This window comes from Xyrauchen texanus, chromosome 22, assembly GCF_025860055.1.
Source record: "Xyrauchen texanus isolate HMW12.3.18 chromosome 22, RBS_HiC_50CHRs, whole genome shotgun sequence".
NCBI classification, from domain to species: domain Eukaryota; kingdom Metazoa; phylum Chordata; class Actinopteri; order Cypriniformes; family Catostomidae; genus Xyrauchen; species Xyrauchen texanus.
The window spans coordinates 38059002-38076995 of NC_068297.1; the positions used below are offsets into that span (position 1 = coordinate 38059002).

At 36.9% G+C, this 17994-nt stretch overlaps 1 protein-coding gene across 3 annotated transcripts in view; it reads left to right on the forward strand.

Moving 5' to 3' along the window:
- The window catches only part of LOC127662626 (connector enhancer of kinase suppressor of ras 3-like), a 114719-nt gene that overhangs the window by 36062 nt on the left and 60663 nt on the right, over window positions 1-17994 (forward strand). For all 3 annotated transcript variants that reach the window (XM_052153902.1, XM_052153903.1, XM_052153904.1), the window contains exons 2-6: window positions 7234-7397; window positions 11308-11510; window positions 14308-14395; window positions 16214-16255; window positions 17845-17961. In XM_052153902.1, coding sequence (XP_052009862.1) covers window positions 7234-7397; window positions 11308-11510; window positions 14308-14395; window positions 16214-16255; window positions 17845-17961 — 614 coding nt within the window. The remainder of the gene's footprint in view (window positions 1-7233; window positions 7398-11307; window positions 11511-14307; window positions 14396-16213; window positions 16256-17844; window positions 17962-17994) is intronic.

Consider the following 17994-nt stretch of genomic DNA (forward strand, 5'->3'; position numbering starts at 1 on the left):
CTAGGAACACACAATCCCTCCATCAGTGTTCAGACTGTCAGCAATAGGTTGAGAGAGGCTGGGCTGAGGGCTTGTAGGCCTGTTGTAAGGCAGCAACAACGTCGCCTATGGACACAAACCCACCTTCGCTGGACAAGACAGGACTGGCAAAAAGTGCCCTTCACTGACGAGTCACGGTTTTGTCTCACCAGGGGTGATGGTCGGACTTGCGTTTATCGTTGAAGGAATGAGCATTACACCGAGGCCGTTACTCTGGAGCGGGATCAATTTGGAGATGGAGGGTCCGTCATGGTCTGGGGCGGTGTGTCACTGCATCATCGGACTGAGCTTGTTATTGCAGGCAATCTCAATGCTGTGCGTTACAGGGAAGACATCCTCCTCCCTCATGTGGTACTCTTCCTGCAGGCTCATCCTGACACAACCCTCCAGCATGACAATACCACCAGCCATACTGCTCGTTCTGTGCGTGATTTCCTTCAAGACAGGAATATCAGTGTTCTGCCATGGCCAGCGAAGAGCCCTGATCTCAATCCCATTGAGCACGTCTGGGACCTGTTGAATCAGAGGTTGAGGGCTAGGGCCATTCCCCAGAAATGTCCGGGAACTTGCATGTGCCTTGGTGGAAGAGTGGGGTAACATCTCACAGCAAGAACTGGTAAATCTGGTGCAGTCCATGAGGAGATGATCCACTGCCGTAATTAATGCAGCTGGTGGCCACACCAGATACTGACTGTTACGTTTTCATTCAGTATACATTTTTAGAAACTATCATTTGATTAATCTGTTATTGGTAGGTACTGCCCACTTAATTATTGGCATTGGTAAAATCCACTATCGGTCAACCTCTAGTACTGCGTATATACTACATGGAGTATACTGTATATGACCTCATTTTCCAAACAGCCCTGAAGTTCCTTGGTGCTTTCTAGATCGTCCTGGGCATAAAAGTGGAAGTTGGCTGTTTCTGGCGTCCGAAAGGATATTATACAGGAAAAGTTGTGATTTAAAAGTGGAACCGGTGAAAGGCTGGGCGCCAAATGAGTGATTCAGCCTGATGAGCCCTCTTTGGTGCCTCCCAGCAGGTGGCGCCCTAGGTGACCACCTAGTTCGCCTATGAATAGAAACGGCCCTGAGTGCCATCTCCTATGTAAGCTTGTTGCATCAGCAGTGTAGGAGACCCAGGTTCAGGTCCTGCTTTGATTATGTGAATGCAATTAAGACCTGGTTTCAGTGATGTTTAGGTTTGAGGTTTAGGTTCTGTTTTTTTTTTTTTTATATGCATGAAATATGCTTCACTGTATTACAGCCTGTACACCTGAAAACAACTCTCCATCCATAGATATTACACCCGGAAAATGGAGCTCAAACATACTCCTACACCCAGCAATATTTTCCGCTTTGGCCACTGGGGGCAGTGTTTCACATTTCGGTAAGCAAAGACCAATTTAGCAAAGAAAAGTCAACCAGCTTTTTCTGATTTCACTGTGAGATTAGTCTGCATTTAGCCCACTATTGAGGTAGATTGACAGACACTTCAGCAGTGAAATGAATTTGTTGGATACATGTACAGCCACAATTTGTATTACCCCTTAAATACGTTGATAATCTCCTGGCCGAGGGTGTGGGCAGCTAATATAGAAATTTCTACTTGTTAGGGGCTCATCCTCTGGCCCCTCACCTCCAAGTTATAATCATCACTACGGCTTTTACTCTTGTAACAAAATTAGGATGCACCCTGAGTAATGTTTGAATGCTGCTGTTAACAGTTTCATTATAGAATAATATGCTTTGTGCCTTCTTTCTTTGAAGAAATTTCACAGGCCCACTTTGTTCACCTCACAGTAAACTACTACTCAAGCCTTTTCTATTCATCACTGAATTGAAATTTTATCTCTTTGAGGTCTCTGTGTTTTCTCCAATGGGACCTGTACACTTTTGTATTATAGGTTAGAATTGTATAGATAATTGGCTTGGTGGGATTGTATATGTCTGTATAGTCTCATTGGTGGTTGGCAGGGTGAGAAGTGCGGGTTAAAAAGAGAATATTTCATCTCCCTGCAATCCCAAATTCTTTCTGTAGAGAGGTTTTAGATTTATAATTTTTTTTTTTTTAAAGCTTGTGGAAATGGAAAGAATTCTTAATATGGAGGACAACATGTTCACATACAGTAATAGGTTTCTCCAATAGAGCAACAGTAACGGCCCACTTTTTGAGCAGCATGGACTCGAAGTATTTTTCCCTATTCATTTTCTCTGTTGGCATTTAGAAAAACAAAAAAAAGAGTTTTAAACCTTGATCCAACCAACCAGCCCTGAGATTTATCACAACATTACAGCTTTGTCAAGCAAAACAAGTTTTAAAAACCTGTGGAAAAAAATAATAATAAAGGTAGAAGACCTCATGAGTAGGACATTAATGAAGTCCTCACCCCATAAAGCAGTGCGAATTATGTGATTGAATCAATCTGGATATTTGTGTTTTTTGAAGGATTTTTCTTGTAATAATTGGTAACTAATACTAGTCAGGTTTCAAGCTAGGTTGATGGCTAACACTTGCTAGCCTCCATCATCTTGCAAAAAATCTGCCAACAGTGATTTCTATTGTAGCAGTGACTTCTCTGATTGGTAGATCTCTCTTTAGTATTCTGAGTAATGTTGTACTTTACCAGGACTCTGGGAATTAAACAAGATTTTTTAAATTTGAAATTACATTGACTTATGGCTTCAACATACCATTACTTAACAACTCTAGAGTTCATGGTAGGGTGCATTCCTGTTTATCTTTGTACATCTTATCCTTTATGCAGAATGTATGGGATTTTTACTTGGTAACCTTCCTGTTGTACTCTATTGCCAAGACACTAAGCACTAAAGTAGAGATGAAGCTCAAATGATAGGCTAGCATGGGAATTTTGATCCAAATATTAGAAACGTATGACAAACAAATACGTTGGTGAGGCTTAGGCCTGGAGCTAGGTTACCTGAAATTGGAGCTGTGGTCCAAAACCTAGTTAGCGCACAAGAAACTTGACTAAATCTACTTGTTGATTTAAAAGACTGTAACAGTCAGGTTCCGGAATTAAAAATCTCTATTTATTTACCTTTTAACAATGAAAAAAAGAGGCCTTCCATGAGCTTAGAGGTTGTTAATCGATTGTACATTGTTCTGTTATAGTCATATCCGTGTTTATCAGCAGAATTCCTGGTGAAGATCTACACTATCCATGATTCTGAGGGGAAAATCTACCAATCAGGGAACCGCGGCCAACAAAGCACGCCAAAAGGGCTTTGTAGCAATCACCCACTCCCATGGCACACTGTACATACACATTCAAAAAATTTATATAATTGAGTATATTGTTTACACTTACAATCAATAACTTCAAATCACTATTTATTTTTTATACTTTTCCATTATTTGAATTGATTACAATGTTCACAATACTTAATGGAATTTTACAGTGCATTCCTTCATTAAAGACAGTTAAGTACACCGTTTTGTACCTTGTTGTCTGATTTTCAAATAGTTTTTTGCTTTATACCAAAGTCTGTAATAGCTTGATTCACCTTGGAGCTGATTGGTTTGGTTAATGGCTTAGAACCCTTTAATGAAGGATTTTATGAAATCCCTATGGAATAAGTTAATGGGAAAAATACTTCTGGAACCAAGATGGCTGAAATAGTGGGTGGACAGTGTTGCACTCTATATACAGTAGTTTGTTGCTAGATTGACTGCAGGGTTTCCGTGGGTCTTAAAAAGTCTTAATTCGCCCTTGCGCAAAATAAGGCCTTAAAAAGGTCTTCATTCAGAGCAGCGAGTCTTTAATTCATAAGGTCATGACATTAAATGTTGTATGAGGGATTGTTTTCTCGTTGTGGGAATGTTTTCCCATTGCGTTTAAGTAGGGTGACAAGACATCCCGTTTTGAAGAGGTGTGTCCCGACAATTCTCTAAACATGGTAATTATTTCCTGGTTTCAGCTGGTAGGCTCACTGATTTTTTTTTTTTTAAATATTTGTATTTTTTGTATTGTTTTTTTTTTTTTTTATGTACTCATTTTCCTTCTCGCTATTGTGTTTGGTATCTTTTGCAGAGAAGAGAAGCAATTTCGAAGTGTTGCACGTTGATTTGACGATACTTTCATTGTAGTCTTTCTGCAAATCAGCTGAAATGTATCTGGATACATGGCAATGACGTCATACGCTTGGTGCGCACTCTTTGTCATCCTGTCATTCAGCACAAGTAGAATTGCATCAATAAAAAATGTGTTTTCAACAACAAGCTGAAAGAAGCCAATTCATTTCATCATGCAACACGTGAATATGTAAGCGAGTATTTTTCTGTAATGTTCATTTCCCATGAGCACGGAGGTAAATCAGACAATGTCACATTTAGACAGCTACACTGCACTTTTTACGTTGTAAAAGCGCTTATACGTTCACACGTGGGGGTTGTTTTTTTTTGGTTACAATGTTGTGAATTTTTGTGAAGTAATTTTATAATTACACTTGCAATATGACATCATATGGATAGGATAGGCTACATGGAATTTGTACATTTAAAAAAAAAAAGCTAAAATGTGGTTAAATTGTGAAAAAATCTAAAATAAAATATAGATTTTCACAAAATAAATAGCATATACCCCATTGCAGAAGTTTGCATAACCCTTTTGTTTTTATAGTTTCCACACCCCTTTCAGAATGTATACAAATATTCTATAAGAGATTTATATTTTTTATATAGTACGGCCTTTCAAAGCTACATAGCAACTACTGTTCAAAAGTTTGCACCCCTTGGTTCCTCTTATGTTGCCTTCTTGAGCATCAGTAATTGTTTGCACCTTTTGTAATAGTTGTGTATTAGTCCCTCAAATGTCAAAATCTGGACCTCATATATAGTCACTCTTGGGAAGAACTCAAATGTGCAGAATATACAGAGAAACCAAATTATTTTACTGTAGTTGGGTGGAAAAGTGGACATCTTCACTGCTCAGGACAAAGCAGATGTTCATGAACTATTATTACACAAACAGTCATTGATCATCGAGAAAGCAACCCACCATCTTAGAAACCAAGAGAATATGAACTTATTAACAGGATCACGTGTGTAAATTCAGTTACTATTTTGTCATGTGGAATACATATGCGAGGATGTGTTATTTCAAATAGCTTCTTCGGGGCAGTACTAAATAAAAACAAAATGCAATTTTGATTCAGTGATACCTTCAATTTTCTTGAGTTGGTCTTAAAAAGGTCTTAAAGTCTTAAATGTAGCTTCTTAAAACCTGCAGAAACTTTGTAACTATATGATGTTCTAATAAGAACTGGCTAAACTAGTCTGTTTTAATTACATGGAATTTTTATTGTTACTTTTCAACATTGAATGCAAAAGAGTACTGCAGTGTTTTCTATGAGTATAAATGGTCATTGAAGAGACTTTCACGTTTTGTTCTACAACAAATTACACAGTCATAGCTTAAAACAAGAGTTACTAACAATAAGTTGCTAACATTTGGACTACAACATTTGTCCAGTTCTTCCAGCATGTAAACTCACATCTCTGTGGTTTTTGTATTGTTTAACAGCTTGCCTGGTATCTTAGAAAGTACAGTAGCATAATTGTCGTTATTACTTTTTTGGAAACAGCCTTTGCATTAAATTGATAGTTTTAGAACTTAGAATATGTCACTGTTTTCCAGCAATTCATTCCTATTGCCATTGGTAAAGTTCATTGAAATAGCGGAGCCTCGACAGTGTTTTGCAAAGATAGATGGAGGTGGATGGTGTATTGAATATTAAGGTCAGTGGTTTTGTCTGGGCTGTCAAGTTGTTGAGGCAGAGGGCACAAGGCCAGATCTTTGCAGCTGCCGTGTCTCTGTAGTGCCTTTGACTGGGTGAAGACCCATCCCCCTCGTCCCACAGCACCATCCTTCACCGTCTTTCACTGGCAGTGCAGACTGGGTGACTAAGTGCTTTGTATATCTGGGTAGGTGTATAGGACGTTCATGTCAACAAGGCAAAATTCTTATGCTAGCTCCGTAAACTCCATTTGTTTTTAAAGGGAAAATTAGCCTAAAAATGGAAACTCTGTCATCGTTTATCTTTTTTAGTTTTTAGTTTCAGCACCCGCTATAGACAAAATTGGACGAAATTTGGTATGCATCCTCAAAATGTCTTCGCATTTGTGTTTGACCATTTTTGATAAGTTCAAATCTTATGTTCAGAAGATATGGGTTGATAAGTTAATTTTGGCCACGGAAAAAAATGTATTGGCTTATATCTTAATGTGATTAATCTAAATTCTTTTGATAACAATTTGTCATGATGGTTTGATTTTTCTATGCTATTATTTACTCACCTTCATGTCCTTCCAAAATTTACCAAATTAATTGTTTATTTTAAGCTGGAAATACATCAACATTTCCAAACAGAAGTAGGTGTAAAGAAACTGAACGGTGCTTTACAAAGTCCTGAAGAATCCTGCTTAACCAGTTCATTGGAATTAGTTTCCTTTAAGATGTACTTTCGGTGAGTTTGTAGGCTTGTCCCATTCGAACTGTTGTAATTACAGTTGACCCTTTGCAGGGGAAAAAAACTTTAACCAGCTTGACCCACATCCACACATGTACACGTACTGGCAGGTGGAAATGGCATGATGTTTATGGTATCTGGAAGCTCCATACTCTCCTGTTGCTGTGTCAACACAAGGAACCATGTTTCTATAGAAATAAAGACACCTGTTTGTTAGAACAAAGTGATCTCTCTATATTTTTTTTCTCTGTGTATTCTTATCTATAATTAACAGGCAGCCCTTTGAAATGTTTCAGATTCATTTCAAAAGAATCACAAGAACATTTAGGTAGGGGAGTTTGCTAAGGCAAGCACTATTGTTACTATTGCTCATACTTGGGGAAAGAGATTTGAATAAACTTGCCCTACACCATTTGTACTATGGACATGAATGTGCCTTGTTGATGAAAGGTGACTTGCATTGAGTGAGGGATGTAAGCCATATAGAGAGCATAATATAGACCATAGAGAGTTTGGGTGGCCTCTTTGGCCTTAGGCTAGAGATCACCCTAACCGCATAGCTACGCACTAAAAAAGCACTTGGAACACCTTAGCAACTGCAAAGCAATGCTCTAAAAATCAAGTACTGTATGTGGAAAGGATAAATGCTTATTCAATAATCTTATTTCTTTGTTCTCTCTTTTTCCTGCTCTTCATTTGAAGGTCTGGATGATAGCCTCCAACAGTATGTTCACAGCTTTGAGAGAGAGAAAATAAATGGAGAGCAGCTACTGAAGATCTCTCATCAAGACCTTGAGGAACTGGGCGTGGCCCGCATTGGCCATCAGGAGCTGGTGTTGGAGGCAGTAGATCTGCTCTGTGCTCTGGTTAGTCTGTTTCCACATTTGTTGTGCCACTTAGGCACTGTTAACAACTTGTATTAAATTCAGCCAAGACAGATTGTGGTTTACACCTGGTATTAACCTCTTGAGATCGAAATTCTTTGGGAGGGTCTCTGATTTGTCAATGTATACATCACTTATAACATCACTTTAAATTTTTAAATTACATTTATTTAATTACCACATTGTCAAATAGGTGTGTTGTTTTTTTATTTATTTATTTTTTTTATTATAGCATATACCACTAAATGTTGTTATATTTATGATTAAAACCCAACAATTATTTGCCAATGGGGTTTGAAAAATATACTTAGAAAAAAATAAATTTTGCTTATCAAGTTAATTTATCTTGTTTTAAGGTTGTTTTAATATTTTTACTGGGAAATGAAACTATTTTTTTTTTATTTATTTTTTTTATGTTTCCATTTAGGCTTGTGTGTTTTTTTGTGATCCCTTTATCTTTCATCTTTCTTTCTGGTGGCCTTTCCTGCCTTATAATAATGCCGAATCAATATAATCTTTCCCCATCATTGTCTTCTGTTGACCAACTAATTTAAATACAGATTGAATTTATTAGTCACATAGAGGTTGAGCCCTCACCCAAAAATCTGCTTTGAGAAAGGCTTGCAATATGCTCCATAATAGTTTTTTGAATTATGTTGCTGCTTAGCTACAATCCTGAAAAATCTGAAAAAGTTTTACAAGTGAATAGATTCTTGTTTGGAGAGACGGTGGTGTCTGTGGATATCCCATGGAGTACAAAATACAAAGACTTGATACTGACACATGGAAACGGTTAGGTAAAAGAACTTTGACTGATGGTTATGTCATTGCTTATTAATCATACAGTACATCCCAGTGTCCAGCACTCGTTACTTAATGTATGAGTGAATTAACCCTAGACCCCTTGCATCAAAAGCTGACAGTTGCTACAAATCCTCAGTTTTGTTTGAGATGTTCTGAAGTCTTCCAAAAATATCTGGACTTTATTATTTTTGTGGTGGAAGGGTACATGGAACTGCAGAAGTCGCCATGATGAAGAGCCTTGAGTATATGAAATATTAAGTTCTGAATGTCTTTAGCCCATTTGGACATGATACTTGTGCCATGGGGAAAGTTAATCAAAGAACTACACCACTTTCTCTGATAAACTACCCTACTAGTTCCAAACTTATTCAAAGCCAACATGTTGCTGTACCTTTTTACTATGGTTCAGGTTAACACATTTAGACAAAAAAGTAATCCCGACCAATGACCCTGTGCTACTTGTTTAAACTCCTTCACTTCTCTTGATAGTATTTTCTGATGGATGAGAACAGAAGCACCAAATTGGGTCTGTTTTCTGTGGAGTAAAAGACATATTGGTGCAAGATTAAAAGATCTGTACTTGTATTTCCTGCATGCATTTGTTTGTAATTATTGTATGTTTTTCATGCATTTGCAGACATCAAATTTTGGTGGCTGATAGAATATAAAAGTATAATTTATTATTAAATGTTAGGACATTGTTTAATGTTTGTTCAAATAATACCAGTTCTTGAAAGTCCCCCAAGCCCCTGTTGCTAATTTGAAAGCATCTCTAGTGGCTAGAGCTGCCAGTTGCTTAAATGTTTTAGTCAAATGAATTACATGATGTGCTGATTCATTAATCAGATTAATCACAAATAAGTACATAAACACACATATTAGATGGATGGACGGACATGCACTGGTGGCCAAAAGTATTTTGCCGTTTCAGAAGGAAATTGATACTTTAATTCACCAAAGTGGCATTCAACTGATCACAAAGTATAGTCAGGACAATACTGGTGTAAAAAACAGCAGCATCACTATTTGAAAAAGGTTATTTTTGGTCAAATCTAGACAGGCCCCATTTCCAGCAGCCATCACTCCAACACCTTATCCGTGAGTAATCATGCTAAATTACTAATTTTTTACTACAAAATCACTCGCCATTATATCAAACATTATATTATTTGGTTTGTGAAATGAAGCTTAACATTTGCCACAGTATGCAATAGACTGGCATGTCTTAAGGTCAATATTAGGTCAAAAATGGCAAAAAAAAAGCAATGGCTTTCTCTAGAAACTTATCAGTCAATCATTGTTTTGAGGAATGAAGGCTAATAAATGCTTGAAATTGCCAAAAAATCTGAAGATTTAATTCAAAGGTGGAACACTACATTTTTCAAAAGACAACTGGTATTAACAAGGACAGAAAGACACTCTTTCCAATGGCCATGTTAAAGCCTGATCTGACTGCCCCCTGCTGACTGCTGAATGCAAAAACTTCAACACTTTTTTACCAAGTTTACATAAGGGTCAGGGGCATAATTCATTTGCTTTTAATTTTTGGATGCATTGTTTTTTATTTAATAAATCAACAGCCCTACTTGTATCTAAATATATAGTTTATAAAGTGGCAGTGTCTTCATTGTTTTAAGCAATGTATCTTTTCAATAGAGAAACCAAAATACATTTTGTATTAATTATGTAGCAGGGTAGCAATAACAACAAGGTTCTGTGTGTTTGTGAGAGCATGTTATCTCAACCAGACCTTATAGTTATTATTAGACCTTATATAATTAAAGTATTTTCGGCTGGGGAACTCTCATTTTGAAATGATGAAGAAATTATCGTCAACTATCGCCATCGATTTTTGCCTATAACCACAGTTCCAAAAAGCAAATGTCAGCATAGATTAATTAATATCGGTCTACCTCTAATTGATACAAATTTAGGAAATAAATAAATCAATAAATAATTGTTTGTCATTTTTATTCAATTTTCTTGAGCTTCAAAGAGCTGGATCCTCAATTTGACGAACTGTAGTGTGGTTGACAAACCTTGAACTTCTTCATAGCCATGCAGTTATAGAAAATTAATCAACTCCTTGGAGCATCTGTAAGACAGTCATAATCATGCATTCAGTGATGCCATGATATAATGACATTTACAGTAGATTGTACTTGATGGTTTCTCCCAAAACCTATGTCTGTTTTGGCCTTTTAACAGCCTCTTTATGGAATGATCCTCCTTTTGTCTCGCAGCTCTGGAAAAGATATTAAAGGTACTCAGGCCAAGTATTAAAGTCAGATAGTGTTAGTGTTACCAGCTCTCCAGATCCCTCTATAATGGAATGTACTAAAGTCTTTTTCATGCAGAACCAGAAACAAATTCCCTTCTCCATCTATACTGAGATCTCTCTAAGCTCTGATGGGCAGACACTGGGGAACTCTTTCATGTTCCCATCCTTGTCAGGTGAAAGCAACCATATAAACCAATAAGCAGAAGCCTCAAAGAACCCTGGAAGTCATAACATGGTCGTATTTCAAGCCTTTCTCACACCATTTCAGATTATATGTGGACTGTAATTGGATTGCATGGATGGATGGATGGATGGAATATGCAGTAGCTTGTTCTCAGTGTGGCAAAAAAATCACTCTGAATAGACTGTGCTTTTCTTTATGCTGCATCTATTGGACAAGGCACTCATTCACTGCATGCCAGAAATAGAATGAAACTGTGTACTAAATAAATTGAATTGGGGCAAGTCGAGCATAAACTTCTTACTTGCAAAGTAAACAAACTATTAGCGTATTTGAAAGTGTTGTAAATCAATGGCATGTGAGGACACAAGAAGTCTTGTGTGGGTTTTTTTCTTCATATATTTGGAATGCATATAGGGATCATGTTTACAGCTTTCAAACATTTAAGCATAAGTCTTTAAATCAAACTGTATTTTTAAGATCAGAAATAACTAAAACATAAATGCAGTCAAGTGTATGTGTGCGTGCGTGCGTGCGTGTGCGCACTAATCTAGACATACCTGCATGGTAGCATCTGGTGAATTCTGGTAATATTACAAACCTGTCATTTTCCACCTCTTCCTCAGAACTATGGACTGGAGACGGATAACTTGAAGAACCTGGTGGTGAAGATGAGAGCTGTCACCAACAGCCTTCACAGTGCAACATCAGAACGCAGGAAAAGTCTTACGAATGAAAACAGCACATCTAGCAAGCTTCCAAATGAATTCCTTTCCTCTGTGGTTGAGCTTATCGGAGCAGCCAAAAACCTCCTGGCTTGGCTAGACAGGTACAAACTTTTTTTTATTCTTGTTTTTTTGTGTGTGTGTTTTTTGCTTTAATTCAAAGGAAGCATATGGACATGCAATACAGTGAAATAATGCATGTAAATGGCTCTAATGTGTTGAGCAAAGATGATTTACAAAATATTGTATATATTATAAAATATTAAAGCTGCCATTAACCATCTGTAAGGTCATATGTTTCACTGCACAGACTCAGACTGCAGGCAAACTTGCATTAGTAGCACTTGTATTTCCAGAGAAAATTGCAAAGACAGAGATTTGAAACCAGATCCAGTCTGCCTTTCTTCCTCACCTCTTCTTTGAGCAGCTAACCATATCTCTCACATGAAAGAGTGATTTCTGTGAGCACAAACGCTCTGTTCCTAAAACTAATGAGACTCTGTCTACTACTAACAGGCAGTGGTTAGAGATTGTGCTCTGCTATTCTATGAACATTCGCTAGAAGGACATACTGTATGTCTTTTAAAGGATTGTTCTGGGTTCAATATAAGTTAAGCTCAATTGACAGAATTTTACACAGTTCATTCCAATAGTGTTTGACATTAGCTTGTTGCTAAGCTAGCAACATGATACTCGACTCACAATTGATACCAAAAGAGTTTGACATTAGCATATTGCTAAGCTAACTACGTGATTCTCTTGCTGACATCACTTGACCCCCAGTAGAATTTGATGGCAGCATATTGCTAACGACATGACTCTAATAAGCACAATAACATAACACACTGATATTGGGTATAGTAAATTTTCATTGCATTGGATCAATACTTCTCATATTGAATTTAATATAAGCATATTTATAATCAAAATTTTTCTCAACTCATCCACTATCATCAGCCTTTTGGTATTGCTTCTTCATAAAGGCTACAATGCAGTGCTACCTTAGATGTTGTCAAAAAACATTATAATTATGTTGCCTACCATTTGGAACAGTCTACACATAAAATGCTCTCTAGGTAGGCAGTTCACTAGGTTTTAGAATAGAACTAAAGTGTGTTAATGACATTATGCATACATTTAATAGAAACACATTGCAGTGCAGTTAAAAGAATGCCCTGGGTTAAGTACAATTTAAGCACCATTGACCGCATTTATGGCAATGTCTATTACCTTAACGTTTATTTCAACCCATCCCTCAATTAACAAAAAATGCACTTACAAGTAAAGTAAACAGGGCAACACAATACAATTAGGGCTGTCTATTATTTTCAAATGAATTCATGATATAACATGATATGCTGATTATAACATAATCCACATAAGACCACACTTCCAGTATGGACAAATATGGCTTGGAAGTTCTTCAGGGTTAATTGGAGGTAAGAATGCGACCATAACAGTCACTTTTATTTACACATTATGAACGTTTATAAATCGATATAGAAGGTAGGCAATGTATTGTTTACCTTGGATGTGTTTATTTTGCGATTTAATATGGCATAAATTATTATATGCTTTTTGTCCTCCCAGATCAAGCATTAGTGCAAGGCCTAACAAGTGTGTTAAAAAGCTAAACATAATAAGGTGCTTTTTCATGATTTTCTGCAGAAAATAAAAAAAACTTTTTCGTCCTGCGGCAAAAAAACATTTATTCATGAACTGCACTCATTGGTTACTGCCTTGATGGTGTGCTCCCACCCCACCCACAGCCAGTGATAATTTCAAGCAGTCTGATGTGTATTTTCAGTGTTTCAAAGCATTAACTCAGCTGGGAGTCCAGACAGTCAAGTGATTAACTGGTACTAATGGGCGTTCCGTCTCCCTCTGCCTGGCTAGTGATTATGTTAATGAAGCTAACACCTGAAAATCATTGGTAAAATCAGTTAGTGTAAAGCCAGCTTATTGTGGAAACATGTTACATGTTGCGTATTGCAATTGTTCTGGGGGGAAAGCAATGGAAACTGTTTGACTGAGATTTGTGTTTTCACATGGCAGCATGTTCATTGCCAGCCGCAGTGATTATGACCAAAGAACTCCAGACACATGGCAATGGAAATAACTTTCTCTTCTGCTATTGGAAAACCCCGTTGTACAAATAGTCACAAACATTTTGATGTCCATACCCTAATTTTAAAAGACTAGTGTACCCAAATTGAAAATGTAAATGAGTCATCATTTACTCACCCTAAAAGGAGATATGTGGCTTAATGTCCCAGCTGTCCTTTTCCAAACAAACATGCAGTGACCGGTGCATAGAAAGCGCTCCATAAAAGTTGGTCCTACAACTATTAAACATCATTGCAAGTCTTCTAAAATGGGTCTGGTTAAAAAAAATTTATTTCCTATTAATCGTGATCCATATATTGATTCTTAAAATTGATTGATCTTTTACTCACAACCCTCGTAAATGCGAGTAATTCACTTTCATATGCAACCAAATTTCATGTTGTTATTATTCCATAAAAATCTTTCCTTTCACTTTAAATCTCGTACCAGTTTAATGTCAATTATGTCAAGAACCATTGGTTTTCCCACATCTCCTTTTGAATTGAATGCAAGCGCAAATGGAGAGTTACAGTGGAAGGAAAGATTTTCAGGGACTGAAAATCTGTCCTTTCTTGTTGGAGGTTGAACGTAACTGTTTGCCATCCAACTTGCAAAGAGCAGTTTAAACATTCTTCAGAACATCTCCTTTTGTGTTCCATGGAAGAAATATTTTCATATGGGTTTTCATTGACATGAGTAGATATAAATAATTTCAGAATTTTAGTTTTTTTGTTTAGGGTTCTACAGTGTGTATGTTGCTTGTCTTTAAACCGTACCTTCTTCCTCTCTGTGTAGAACTCCGTTGACAGGGATCAGCGATTTCACAACTACCAAGAACAAAATCATTCAGTTGTGTTTGGAACTCACCACTACAGTTCAACAGGTAAGCCCAATATCTCTTGCTTCAGTACCTCAACTTCGGAATACGCCAACGTTCACCTCCTTAGAACTCTCTGTTATGAGGCCGTTCTGGGACGCATTCATCTTATACTCTATACACTGTTGCCAGTGGGGGATCTAGAGCTGGAAACCTGGATTTGATCCAGTCCTCAAGCTAGTTATAAGACCATATGTTGTCTTGCAGTGTTTGGCTCTCGGGGTTTACCTCAGACAATAATAAGTAGACCCCCCGACGTACAAGTCACAGGTTCTGAGTTAACAGTTCCATTAAACAAGCCCGGACACTCTTTTAAAGTTCGCCGCCAGCATTCCTTTATATTATCTTCCTGGCTGTGCAGAGCGTTTTGCCTTCTGTAAGATGTTCCCAGTGGGAGGCTTGCATCTGGGTGACTTCATAGCTGCCATTATCAGAGACTGAGATGTGGATGAAGTGATGGTTGCCTTGTGTGTTTACTTTAGAATGATTATGGGAATGTTTTAATGACTGACTTTAATATGCTGGATGTCTTCATATTTCACTTTCTATGGTTTTGTTGTGGACTTTTTGCCAGTTTATTGACCGGGACGATGAAAGGGGAGACAGGAAAAGATATGGAGAACAGTGGGGAATGGGATCAGAGCATATGCATGAACCACTAGGCCACTTCTCTGACAATAGAATGCAACAGTCTGGTTTTTGAATTAAAAATCCCATTCATTTGTTCTTTAGTTGATTTTTAATGATTTAAACTTATAAAACTATAAAGACAGGCATACAAAGAGCTCTGAGGATGTTAATCGACAATATGCAATATCAAATATCTGAATGGTTTGCAGTAAGCTAGTTTCTGTACATCTAATCATCAACCTTACGAAGATTTTTTTCATTGTTTTTAATTCGGTTATGTCATTTGCAATTGTTTAAGAGATTGTAGTTCATTCTCTCATGAAAGATGTTAGCTACAGTCTTGTACCTTTTGTCTTTATACAAAACCTTCAAGATTGAATGTAGAATTTTTATATTAGAATATAGAATAGAACATTCCTTTAATCCTTTGGAAATTGTGTCAACTCTTTTAATATTTAAAGAATGCTGAGGAATTTCTGAAAGTTTGTGTATGCCACAGAGGTCAAGAGATTCGGGTACTCCATTAACTGGTAGTTTCCAGGCCAGTCAGGTTTAATGGTGTGGGAAAAATGTATTAGATTGCACATCCTGTTAATAGAGAACAAGAATGCAGCACAGCCAATCAATGTGGGTTATACAGACACTGACTCCTGTTAGGATCTCTTTTGTTTATGTCAAACAGGGTTGTATGGCCATTCATATAAGTTTAGGTTAGTTGATTAAAATCCTGTCATGCGAGTCGCTAGTTTTTTGAGACTTCAAAACACATCTCTCTTGTAACCCTTATTGTCTTCCTTCATCTCTGTTGCTTCAGCAGATATTATTATTATTAAAAGTTTGAGCATTCAGACTTAAAGCTGGCACAGCAAATATCTAGTTACAGATTCCAGGTTTACTTTCAGTGTACTGTCCGTCTCACTTCTGTATATGATATCTTGGATATTAAAATGTTTTTATTGAACACTTCTAACCTTAAAGCACTAGATGCTGGTGTTCCATGTCCTCCTCTTCATATTGCTGTACTCACACATTGTGTTGTGTATTTATCTTGTCTCTAAGTGGATGTGGAGATGTGATTCAAAGCTGAAAGCAGTTTATTTGAGGCTTTGTGACAAAGTTTTTGTTAGAATTATTCGCAAGGATTTTGAAATATTTCTCTTTCATGAAACGTTTTTCTTTTTTTTTTCTGTGAAGGACTGCGCTGTGAATGACATGGAAGAGAAGATTTTGGATGTTGTAAGTATCTCTTTACACTAGCCTTTATTTTTACATTTGTATTTATTTATTATTGTTTTGTTTGTTTTTATTTGGTTTTTATTTCTTTGATTTAGTTTGGGATATTTTTTTTCTTTTTGATTTGGCTGTTTGTTTTTTGTGTTTTGCTTTTGTATTGTTTTGTGTTTTCCTTTTGTATTGTTTTGTAATTTTGTTTTTGTTTAGGTTCAGTTTGATGTGTTTTTGGTCTTGTATTTGGGTCTTGTTTTTTATGTTGTGGAAATAAAGATAAAGTAACTAGTTTAAGCATGTTTCTCATTTAAATTGACTGCTACAAAGGCTACCAAATGTCAAAGACAGCTGGGTAAATGTAAAAGCTTCATTTGCTTTTCGTCATCCATCATTTCCTGTTAACAACACTCTAAATTCCCACCCACCTGGCACCCCTTTATCTCTGCACCGGCCACCCGGCTAAATTTCATTCTCTTGTCATTACACCACAGCTTCTTTATGTTGAGCTTTTAATGTGAAAACAATTCTAGCAGCTACACATGTATAATTCGGATTAAACCATGGAAGCTTGCAATTCTAGAATGCAAAACTAAAATGTTGCTGTTTGTCTTGTTTACACTTTACACTCAGCAGACATTGTGTTGTCCATGTGCAATGAGAGGAAAATTAAATCAAATCTCAGATAACTTTTAGATTGTTTTTGGGTTGCCAATGGTTTGTTGGACTAAGGGGGATTATTTTGGAATTTTAAAGTAAACATGATAGATCTGTTTCCCAGGGACAAATGTATGGTTGCACTAGATTAAAGTGTTTAACATGTTGTCATAAGCAACATTTTAGTCCACAAAACTGCTGCTGAAAATTGGGTTGATAAAGTTAACATACTGTACTGTTATTGCACAAACCTGCTTTATTTATTTTATGCTTTTATACATTTTATTTTTATCTCTAACCTGAGGAAACATTGTAAACTGTAACTTCTCTTAGATCTTTCAAGCTACATCCACCACACTTGGCACACTGAAATGCTTCTGACTATAAGGCTAAATAAACGTAAAAGTTCAGACATTGCTTTGTCAAGCTAAAATTCAAAGATTGTATTGACGAACATTCCTTTTGTAGTTTGTATTGTATATCACTTATAGGCCGCTTGTAACAAGCTTGCATGAAAAGAAAGACCCTTTTGTGATTGCCACAAAACTGCCCCGTTAATGATGACATGGAGTTGTGATTAGGCTTTTGAAAAGAGGTGGTTTGGGGGCATGGAGGAGGGAGGGTTTGTAGTGTTGTATCCCTCCACTTGTCCAAAACTGAAAAATCAGTTAATGGCACCTTAATTTTCCCAACTCCCCTTGCGGCTTTGTAGTTATATCCTCTCTCCTCATAATTTCATGCAGTTGGGCAAATGCATTCAAGGAAACCTACAGATGTGTGTACACAGAATGGCACAGGCTGCCAGGATAATTTCAGTTTTTAATGCAGAGTTATTTTAAAATAACCAGGGATCTTTAGAATTTTAAAGATTTACAATTTCTTTGAAGATACTGCCAATTCATCCAGCACTCTGTTGCTAAACACTCTTTTCTCCTTAATTTCAGTCGAAGGTGTTAAACAGTATTTTTGACCAGACGGTGAGAACCACCTCCGATCCTCTGAGTCAGTCAGCATGTCTGTCGGAAGTTCAGCTTACCAACATCAAACCAGGAGAGGGATTGGTGAGAAGACTTAAATATTTTCCTTTCAAAAAT